Source organism: Pediculus humanus, genomic scaffold, assembly GCF_000006295.1.
Source record: "Pediculus humanus corporis 1103172108269 genomic scaffold, whole genome shotgun sequence".
NCBI lineage: Eukaryota > Metazoa > Arthropoda > Insecta > Psocodea > Pediculidae > Pediculus > Pediculus humanus.
The window spans coordinates 28,177-38,535 of NW_002987838.1; the positions used below are offsets into that span (position 1 = coordinate 28,177).

General features: G+C 27.0%; 1 protein-coding gene across 1 annotated transcript; it reads right to left on the reverse strand.

Annotated features, from left to right (window-relative positions):
• Positions 1–4,010: 4,010 nt before the first annotated feature.
• Positions 4,011–5,354, reverse strand: Phum_PHUM501880 (Achaete-scute complex protein T3, putative; the record flags this gene model as incomplete). The annotated part of the gene is made up of 2 exons (XM_002430805.1): positions 4,011–4,034; positions 4,284–5,354. 2 exons carry the CDS (start codon positions 5,352–5,354, stop codon positions 4,011–4,013), a joined length of 1,095 nt encoding a protein of 364 aa, XP_002430850.1.
• Positions 5,355–10,359: the final 5,005 nt, after the last annotated feature.

The following is a 10,359-nucleotide window of genomic DNA, read 5'->3' on the forward strand; positions in this document are numbered from 1 at the left end:
TCGAAAATAATTTCGATAATAAAAATTCGTAGGTGAATTATTTAAAAATTCAATTTATTATTATTATTATTATTAAAAAAAAAAAGACTAGTCGTAAATTAAAAGGTTATAAATAAATAAATAAATAAATTTGTCGTTGTCATCGACGTTGATATTTTTCGTTTTTTCTATTTTATTTATATTAATTAAGTAAACATTAAATTTAATTTATTTCTTAATAAATCTAACGAATCTTTCTTTTCTTTTCTTTTCTATCCATTACGTGAATATTTATTTTATTTCTTTTGATATAATAGAGAGAGAGAGAGAGAGAGAAAGAGAGACAGAGAGAAAGGTAGAAAGAGAGAGAGAGAGAGAGAGAGAGAGATGACTGACAAGTTATATAGTCTATTATCTTTAACTACATTTCATTTTGCTAATTAATTTTAAATTTATGTTTTTAAATATATTAAATAGCTTCTTAGCTTCTTTTTTTTTTTTGTTAGATATAAACTTTACTATATAATAATAATAATAATAATAATAAACTCGTCCCATTAATAATAATGATGTAAATTCGAATGATTTCAAATTAAATATTATTATGGTGGTTCACAAAAAAAAAAAAAAAATAGTTAATTGGTAATAAGAAAAATTTTCATATTAACTAATTTTTTCTAAAGTTTTTTTTTTTTTAACTGACTGACTCCCCAGAAAAAAGAAAAAAAAAATTAGTGAAAAAGAAAGAGAGAGAGATAGTAGATAACATTTTAAAATTTATTCTTATGCGTTTTATTGCACAGAAAAAAAAAAAAAATTTTTTTAATAATTTTTTCTTAATATAAAAAGACGACAACTTTTGAGATGGTTGTTTTCGTCGTGTGTTTGTAGTTTTTTAGTTTTTTTTTGAATGCGTCAAACGTCTTCTTCTGTTATATAATTTAATTTATTTAATCAAGTTTTTTACGTGTGGTCCCCACAAAAATTTTTTTGGTCGTAGAATATTCGATTGGTAACAGAAAAAAATAGGAAAATATTTTTGATTCTTATTAAAAAACGATGTAATTAATGTCGAAAATTATTATTATTATTATTATGTTTTTTTTAAACCTCGTAAAAATTTTTGCTTGTTTTAAAAGAGAGAGAGAGAGTGGGGGGACGAGGGGGGAAGGGGAGAGAGTGGGGGGACGAGGGGGGAAGGTGGGGGGGGGGAAGGTTTCAGAAACGAATTAATAATTTTTTTTTTTTTTTTTTTTTACTATTCGATTACGAAATTATCAATAAAAAATAAATAGATGGACGATGTTAATGAACGTAAATAATATTAATATTGGTTTCTTCGATGGGTAGGGGAGGGGAGGGGAGGAGAAGGGAAGGTAGGGGAAATATCAATACGATTCGGTATGTTAATTACACGTTAAATTGTCAACACGATTCATTTATAATTAGAAAGCACACGATGAGTTTTTCTTTTTCTTATTTTTTTTTTAAATTACGTAATAAAAAAAAATTTTTTTTTAAATTTGAATAATTTTATTATTATTATTATTATTAAAGTAATTATTCACGATAAAAACGAGTCGAAATTTATATATATAAATATTATTATTATTATTTTTTTTTTATTACGTCATTCATTAAAATTCATAAAAATTGTTGTTGTGAACCTTGATATAATAAATATATGATGATGATCATCATCATTATATTTTCTTTTATTCACCGTCGTTATTATTATTATTATTATTAATATGGCGGGATTCGTTGTTGATTCGTTAAAAAAATTTGTGTACGTCAAAAATTTATTTTAAAAAAAATGTAAACTTTTAATTAACGCGTTAATGGTATGAAATATTTGATTAGAGGGTTAAAATAAAAAATATGACGGAATAATAAGGTACGTGAGAATTGTAAGGATGATGATGATATTATTATTATTATTATCATCATCATCTTACGTTATTAATTAATGTATACGTACGCGGTAGAATTTTATTATTATTATCATTATTATTAATTAAAAACTTGAACGGTGTTTGCCTCAAGGTTTTATCCATCATCATCATCATCGTGCATTTGACCCCAAGGTCAAAGTTCTTTAAGTAGGTTCATCCCCGTGTTATCACATACGAATATTTTGTCGAATCATTTCACTCTATATGTAATATTTTAATTTTTTTTTTTTACTACCTTTTAAACCCTTTCAACCCCTTTCACTCCCCCCTCTCTCTCTCTCTCTCTTTCTCTCTCTCTGTCTACTCGAAACCTTTTTTTTTTTTTTTAATGGTCTCTGTATAATTTTATCGTGTAATGATAATAATATATTATCATTAATTAAATTTACGTATGATAGTATAAGACGATGATGATGATGATGATGATAATGATAATGATAATGATGATGATGATGATGTTTGATTTTTTTGTGCGTGTAATTGAACAGAAAATTAATGAAAAATTTTGTAATTTGATATTTAGTGACCAATCTTTTTCGGTTAAAGTCTGTCTGTGGACATCTGCTGCTACGACAATTTTTTTTGTTTGTTTGTTTCTTCGTTTGTTGTTGTTGTCGTCGTCTCTTAACATTAATTAAATTCGTTTGTTTGTATACGGTTTTTTTCTTTTTTTTTTTTGTAACGAAAAATAAAACCGAATTTTGTCTTGTTACGATTCGATAAAACAAAACAAAAAATGTATGCCCCCCCTCTCTCTCTCTCTCTTTCTCTCATTCCCCCTTTCCTCCCACCGCCCCCCCCCCGTCGGAAAAAATAATTTCGTCCAATTATATTTTTTTTTGTTGCGTTAAATTTTTATTTACACAAATACAATTAAAAAAAAGAAAGAAAAACGTGATTTTATTATTATTATTATTATTATTATTATTATTATTATTATTATTATTATTATTATATTAAAATTTGTAAGAAATAAATTAATTCGGTTAAATTTATTTTGTCTTGATGTAAATATATAAGACCGGGGCTCATGACCCCGGGTGCCAAATGCTAGGGACCACCTGTCACGTATCTAAAACAAGATGACGCCTCTTTTTTTTTTTTTTTTTTTTTTTTTTTTTTTTTTTTTTTAAAAAAAAAGTTGTTGAGTTAAAAGTGTCAGATAAATAATAATAATAATAATAATAATAATACTCTTTTGTAAAATTATTTATACATTTAAAAAAAGAAAATTTTTGATTTCAAATTTATTTATTTAATTTCAGAATTTATTTATTTACATTGCGGTTTAAAATCAAACCGCAATCGTATTACTACTACTACTATCATTGAAATCATCATTATCATCAACATCATCATTATCATCATCATCATCTCATTTAATTTTCATAAAAATTTTCGAAATCCGAACCAAGAAAATTATAATAAAAAACCCTCTTAAGATTTCTTTAAGAAATTTCCCTTCCTTTAGTTAAACAAAAAAAAAAGTTTTGAAACATCCTTTCTTACTGCACACAAAGGAAAACAAAAAAAAAAAAAAAAAAAAAAAAGGAAATCTGAACAAATCGTTACCATCCATATCCGGTCGTATAAAGTTTCACCCTTTTTTTTTTTTATGCGGTTTAATTATGAGTTTAAGTCCATTTAAAATTTTATTATTAAGATATTCATTACTATTATAATGTTTAAACGGTGGTAGTAGTGGTAGTGGTGGTAGTAGTAGTAGTAGTGGTGATGGTAGTAGTAGTAGTTGTAGTTATTACATTAAAAAACATTTCAACTACTAAATTACAACGATTAACATTTTTTGTTTCAGATTGTTTGGATTCGAAAAAGGATACAAATGAAATTTGTTTTTCGAAATCAAATAATTTAATAAAAAATATGGAGGCAACAAATGTATATATATATATAAATGTACATATAGGAAATATTCTAATGAAATTTACAAATTTGCAACTAGAAAAAGGGAAAAAGGAAGGGAGGGGGTAAGTAAGTAATTAAATAATTTTTTGAAAAAATGTGCGTGTGCGTGCGTGCGTGCGGGGGGAAGGGGGTGCGCGCGCGCGCGAGTATTCAAAAAAAAACGGCCGTTACACCCTTATTAAAAGTTTCCGTTATGGAGGGTAAAACGACGGTTTTTTTAGTCATTTTTTTTATCACATCATTAGATTTCACACACGTTTCCGGTTGTTTGTCTAAAAATTGTTGTTGTTGTTGTTGTTGTAAATTTTCATTCAATTTTTCGCCATCGACGTCGTCGTCGTCGTTCTCATTCTCATCATTATCATGGGGGTCGTTTTCTTTTTTTAAATTATTAAACGATTCGTAATATTTAAAATCGTCGACGCATGATTGATTTTCGGTATCGTTAAGGGTGGTTAACACGTTAAACAACGGGGATCTTTTTCCCACGATCGCATTTTCTTTTTTGTTTAAAAAATCCAAATCGTAATCGTAGAAAACACGATCTTGATACTCGAATCCGTTTTGATCGTATATGTGCGACGGTGACGAAGGTGGTAATGGGGGTTGATATTTAGATTGATTTAAAGATTCCGGATATTCATCAATCGGAGAATTTGAACCCTCCCAAGGTTGACTACTACTCCCTTCCGAATCTTTCATCATCCAATAATTTTCCGTTTCCGTCGTCGTCGACGACGACCTTATGTCGAGCAAAGTTTCCAAATGACGTATGTAATCCACGGCCATTCTCAACGTTTCGACTTTGCTTAATTTCTTAGCACTTTTCCGTCCCTTTTCTTCGTTGTACGCTTCGGATATGTACTCGGGTATACGATTCCTGAGAGTGGCAAAACCCTCGTTGACTTGTTTCACCCTGTTACGTTCTCTCGCATTTCTTCGAGCTATGCTCAACGGTTGTGTTTTACCCAATTTGGACGATGAGTTTTGATGACTAGATATCATGGCTGGATCTTGTCGACACTGTCTCGGTTTCCTACACGGACCCTCATCGCTATTCGTCACGTAATTGGGAACCACGGGTCGAATTTTTTTCCTCTTCTTATTATTATATTCTTCTTCTTCGCCGCCGCCGCCGCTCGATTCATCCGAACTCACGAACGAATCCTTTTGTGATTTTCCATCCGAACGATGGGAAGGTTTTACAATAGTTTTACCGCAACGTCGTTTTGGACTAGAAAGATCGATTCGAATGTTTTTTAATTTTTTCACATCCCCGTGATTTTTATCTAAAATTTTCAATACGGGACCAAATAATTGATTTTCCGTTTCTTCATATCCGCCATCTTCTTTTGTTTTCGTAACGACTTTGAAATTGTCAATTCGGTCGTCGTCGTTGTTGTTGTTGGAAACAATATCGAAATTTGAATTGGATTGCTGTAGAACTTGTTTTTTATTCGATTTTGTCAATATTAAACTATTTCCGACTGACATTTTTTCTACCTGAAATAATTTATGAATTATTTTAATAGAACGACAAACGACAAACAACAAACAACAACAATTTTGTATTAGTATTGCAAAAAGCCTAACTTTTACTAATAAGGTTTTTATAATTTTTACTTTTATTATTATTATAATTCGATGCCTAATTATATATAACAATATTTGTCGGACATTTTTTATTTTATAACAACGATGGTTTAAAAAGAAATAATAATAATAATAATAATGGCGGTTAAATAACTAAGGATTTTACTTTCGGTCAGTGAAAAGGTTAATTTTTTTTTATTTTTTTTTTTTTTCGTTTAAAATTTGGCAATTATATTGATATTTTTTTTAAAAAAAAAAAAAAAAAAAAAAAAAAGGTTTTGAAATTTCTTAGAAATAATAATTTACGATGTAGGTATATAAATTTAGTTTTATACTAACTACTACTACCACTACTACTACTACTACTACTACCACGACTACTAATAATAAGACGGTTAAAAAATGACTAAAACTTATCGCACATTGCGTTTGTAAAAATTTTTTTTTTTTTGGTATATCGTGTGCCATATGACGTCGGAAATTTAATTAATATCTATGAGAATTTTTTTTTTTTTTTGTTTTACGTGGAAAAATATAGAATTTTTTAAACGTGGCAGAAGCGTTTTTTTACCGGTAAATTTAAAAAAAAAACGGTTTTGACCGGATATTTTACCTGGCGTTGTCGGTAAACGCAAACAATTTTAATTGTAAATTGGATTTTAAAAATAACAAAAATAATAATAATAATAATAATAATAATAATAATAAATAAAATTTTCACGACTTACTTTTTTTTTTCTAGAAACGAAAAGAAAGGCACTTTCGATTATAAATAATAATAATAATAATAAATTATATATATATATTAAATAAATTTACACTTTTAACTGACTAGAAAACAACAACAACATATTTACAATGGTAAAAAAAAAAAAAAAAAAACCTTTTCTCTTTTGCAATGCATTTTTTTAAACTGGAAGTTGTGTTGTATTGAAACATTATGTTGTTCTCCATGAACTCGAACCCTAAATTCACCCTAACTGGAAAGGTTCTCTCTCTCTCTCTCTCGCTCTTTTGTCTGCGCATTTCCAGTATTCTTTTATTTAAAAAAAAAAAAAAACCTTTTTAATTAGCATTAAAAGACCCCGTTTGCCATTTTTTACCCTGTCTAAATTCTAATCTATTATATTTTCCCCCCTTAAAAAAAATTTTTTTTTTTTTTTTATATTAAATTCAAAAACGTTTTAAGTCCTCCCCGGGTCCTTTAAAGGTAGTAGTAAAAACCTTAACGGTTTGTGATTACGAGAAGGGAGAAAAGACCCGTTTTAAACGATTATTCAAGGTATTTTTTCTTTTACAGGGACTCAAAAGCAAAAAAAAAAAATTATTCAACAATAATGAATTTTTCGTCCGCATAAAGAATTAATTACCAACTTTACAAAAAAAAAAAAAAACTAAATTATTCGTTTCATTGTGCCAACATAAATCCAAACAAAAAAAAAAAAAATCGGAAAACGAAAAATCGAACGGTAAGCATGAAAGGTTTTTAATATAAAATAAATAACTTGACCTTGAAATGAACGTGTAACTAGAATTTAAATACGAACCGTTGTTATTTACACGTTAAGTCAATTGTAAAAATAAAAAAAAAATTTGTTTTTTTTTTTATATATATAATTAAATCGTCGAAATAAAATAAATTAATTCAAAAAAAGAAAGAAAAAAAAAAAATTAAATTTTGTGTTTAAAAACAGGTATAATTTATACGCAAACGTCGGGGTAAATTATTGTTTGATTATTATTAACATACAAAGAAGCAGAAAACTTTTTTTTTTTTTTTTTTTTAATTACACGACGAATACGGGAAAAAAAAATTTGTAATTAAATTCCGGGAATAAATTTTCGGTAATTAGTTACCCGAAAAAAAAAAAAAAAGTTAAAACAATAAAATGAAATCATCGCAAGACATTTTGTTTTATGTTTTGTAGGAAGAAAAAAAAAAAAAATACCACGAGTATTTTAAACTGCTGCCACTGCCGCCCCCGCCGCCGCCATCGTAGTAGACCACTTGAGAATTTAAACAACAAACAATAAGGTCAAGTTTTTCATTTTATTTAAGGGCCATTGTGTGCAAAATGAAAAAAAAAAAAAAAAAAAAATTGGGGGAGAAAGAAACGTATACACACAACAACCGCCATAACGAAACAAGGTAAAAAAAAAAAAAAAACATTGCAAATCATCGTAGTTATAAGTTTTATTATATTGGTGGAAACCTTTTTTTCGATTTCGACGTGGAAGAAGAATTTTTTTTTTTTTTTTACGAATTATTATTATTATTATTAATATCGACGGGCACAACACGGGCGGCACGTTCATGACTGACGACTCTCTGATTAATGACCTTATTGACAGTATTAAGATTTATAATGGGTTTTAATGGTAGTAGTTTTTTTTTTTTTTTTTAAACGTAAAACCCTTACGATAAATTTTTTTTAACCGAGGCCAAGGGTTGTTGTTGTTGTTGTCGGTTGTTGGTTGTTTTACATAAATTTTTTTTTTAAATTATTAATACTAATTTTACCCCTCGTAAAAAATACGAATAATTATCATTATTATTTATTGTTTTAATCGTGAGAGAGAGGGAGAGAGGAAAAAATCAAAAGGGTTGTTTGTTTGTTTGTTTGTTTGTTTCGTTCGCGTTTGTCGTAGTTTCCCGCCGTTAAAAAAATTTTTTTTTTAGAAATTTTCAGGTTCGATAAACCTGGCAACCGCCGTTTGTGTTAAGTCCTCACTCGTTCCGCACATTGATTTCCTTTATCTGAGAATTAAATTTAAATTCGTGACGTATAATTCCAAAAAAAAAAAAAAAAAAAAATGGCCGAAACGTAATACGTAAAATAATAATAATAATAATAATAATAAAAAGATTTTTAATTTTAATTTTTTTTTTTTATACAATAATCGTGCGTGAATATATTTGTTTTTTTTTTTTTTTTTTTTTTTATTAATTAAATTTAACAGACAAGCAGAAGATAAAAATTATTTTAGTAAAAATGAAAACAAACCGAGAGTAGCAGAAGTAATAATATTTTGACATTTTAATTAATTAAAATATTAAGATTTCTATCATTTTTAAAAAAAATATTTTCGTATTACGTGATATTATTAATAAAAAAAATCGAATATTACCGGTTCCATTAAAAAACAAACAAACAAACAAACAATGTTTGTCGTAATAGTTGTTTGTTGTGCCTTGTTTTCATATTTTAGGTTTTTCATAATAATAATAATTATTAACATAAAATTCTTTCTCGAAATGATTTTTTAGTTTTTCGGTTAAAAGGGGGTCTCGGATAAAAAAATTTTATTTTATTTATTTATTTATTAATCTATTAATGTACATATAAATGAAATTTTTAACGAATCGTCACATATATAATAATAATAATAATAATAATTTTTTCTCGTTGGTTGGTTGTTGGTTAGTTGTTGTCGTTTGTCGTTTGTCGTTGTCGTTGTTGGAATTCACTAATTTTTATAATAATTGATTTTTATTTTAAACGATTTCGTTTTTTTTTTTTTTTTCGTTAACTATTTAAAAAAAAAAAAAAACATAAAATTTTATTTATCGATCGTTATTTTATTATTATTATTATTTTATTAACGTAATAAATACGGATTTAATGAATAGAATTGTTGATGGGTGAAAAGGTGGGAGGGAAAAGGGAAAATGGGGGGGGAAGGAAGAGAGGGGGAAGATGAGGAGGGGGAGGGGGGGAAAAAGAATTTTTTTACGTAATATCATTGACATCATCATCATCATCATCATCATCATCATCATCATCATCATTTTTTTTTTCGTTATTATTATTATTATCGTTTTTTTTTGTTTTATATATAGGATTTAAATATTTCTCGATGGGATTTTTATAATTTTTTCGTACAAATTTAATTGTATAATTCTTTATATATACATATATATTTTAATAATCCCTTGTTATAAAAAAAAAAAAAAAAAGTATCCCCCATCTTTGATTTTCAAAAAAGAAAAAAAAAAAAATTTTCCGGTTAAACGAAAAAAAAAAAAAAAAAAAAAAAAAAAAATTAAAAATAATTTATAAATGAAATCAACCGCGACGTCGACGACGATGACGACGACGGCGATCGAAATCATTCATTCGTGAATGAAAATCGTTCTTTATGTTTTTCCCGACGGTTAATTTTTATACTTTAATAATAATAATAATAATGATAAAACAAGAGGAAAATTATTCAGGCATACCGACGGCATATTTTTATTCCTTAGGGATTCGCGGGGGGGGGGGTAGAGAAACCTGAAATAAATGTTTTGAGAAAAGCTCCGACGAATATTTAAAAAAATATTCGTTTTCGTTATTACGATTGAAAATAATAATAATGATAATAATAATAATGATGATGATGATAATAATAATAATAATAATAATAATGATGATGATGATGATGATGATGATGATGATGATAATAATTGGTAAAAGAAAAAATGTCGCGGTTCAGATTTTGTTTTTTTTTTTTTTAATGGCGGAAATTTGATGAGTAATAATAATTTAAAATTTTTTCGGTTTTATTTTTTTGGCGCGCGGTTTTTGTTTTGTTTTTTTTTTTTTTTGCAGGGCCGACAACGTTAAAAAAATTATTTTATTTTTATTTATATTTTATCCGTAATATAATTTCGAAATCGGAAATTCCGCCGACACTTTTTTAAAATAAAAAATAAATTAACGAACGGTTTCTTTTGAGTTATATAATTATTTTGGGGGGGGGCGGGGGGGGAAAAACGCTTCTGCTTCTGCTGCTAATAACAATAATAATTTATTCGGATTTCATTTTTTTTTTTTTTTTGAAAATTATTACATTCTAATTTTAAAAAAAAAAAATATGCGCGCGTAAATAAGAAAAAAAAAGTTATTAATTTTCTTTAATGGGG